Source organism: Penaeus monodon, chromosome 25 (assembly GCF_015228065.2).
Source record: "Penaeus monodon isolate SGIC_2016 chromosome 25, NSTDA_Pmon_1, whole genome shotgun sequence".
NCBI lineage: Eukaryota > Metazoa > Arthropoda > Malacostraca > Decapoda > Penaeidae > Penaeus > Penaeus monodon.
In genome coordinates, this window is record NC_051410.1 from 38,270,533 (window position 1) to 38,271,256 (window position 724).

The following is a 724-nucleotide window of genomic DNA, read 5'->3' on the forward strand; positions in this document are numbered from 1 at the left end:
CTATGTACCTTGAACCTACATAAAGACAGAATGATCGACTTACCTGTGGATCAGGATTACCAGTCGGAGCACAAGGCAGCGTGACGTCATGTCCGGCCACGCCCACCATGCTCTTAACCACGCCCCCTACCCGCGCTGATTCTGGAAAGGTGAAAAGGGTCAGTGTAATTACACACGTGATTCCTCTTCGATAAGAAAATCAAATGTTATTCCCTTCCAGTTTCCTTTTCTCTTCAGCTTTAATTTAGTCTTAAGTTCCTTTCAATTCTACTTTACTATAGTTTCTCTCTTTCTTCTCTATGTTAAGTCCAGTAAGCGCGACAGACAAACACTATAGCGTATGCAAAGGTCAATGAATATAGAACAACAGAAATTGAATGTCTCGTGGTGCTAACATCTCTTGTATAAACAAAGCAAAAACAAGACACAGGTAGCTCATGCATATCAAATATCACTGAAAATAAACACAAGGGGATTTATCCATGCATGAAAATTGTATTTATGTGTAATTAATATCCCTTTTATGTCCGTATTTTAATTCAGTCTTATAAAATGTTCCGAAATAATGGAATGATCCGTAGGATGAAATGCCAATGGCACTCTGGTATATATAGAATATTGAAGAGGCAATGGTTTCTAAGAGCATAATTTAGGAGGTAAGAAGATAACTTTGGAAAATGTTGATGTTGAGAGAAATAGGTGAGTTTTTTTGGGGCCGAAATCA

The 724-nt window shown here is 38.0% G+C and overlaps 1 protein-coding gene across 1 annotated transcript in view; it reads right to left on the bottom strand.

The window, feature by feature from the left end:
* The window catches only part of LOC119589226, a gene marked incomplete at its 5' end in the record, with an annotated part of 73,080 nt that overhangs the window by 19,184 nt on the left and 53,172 nt on the right, over positions 1 to 724 (bottom strand). Inside the window, 1 exon segment of the mRNA XM_037937831.1 lies at positions 44 to 141. Coding sequence (XP_037793759.1) covers positions 44 to 141 — 98 coding nt within the window.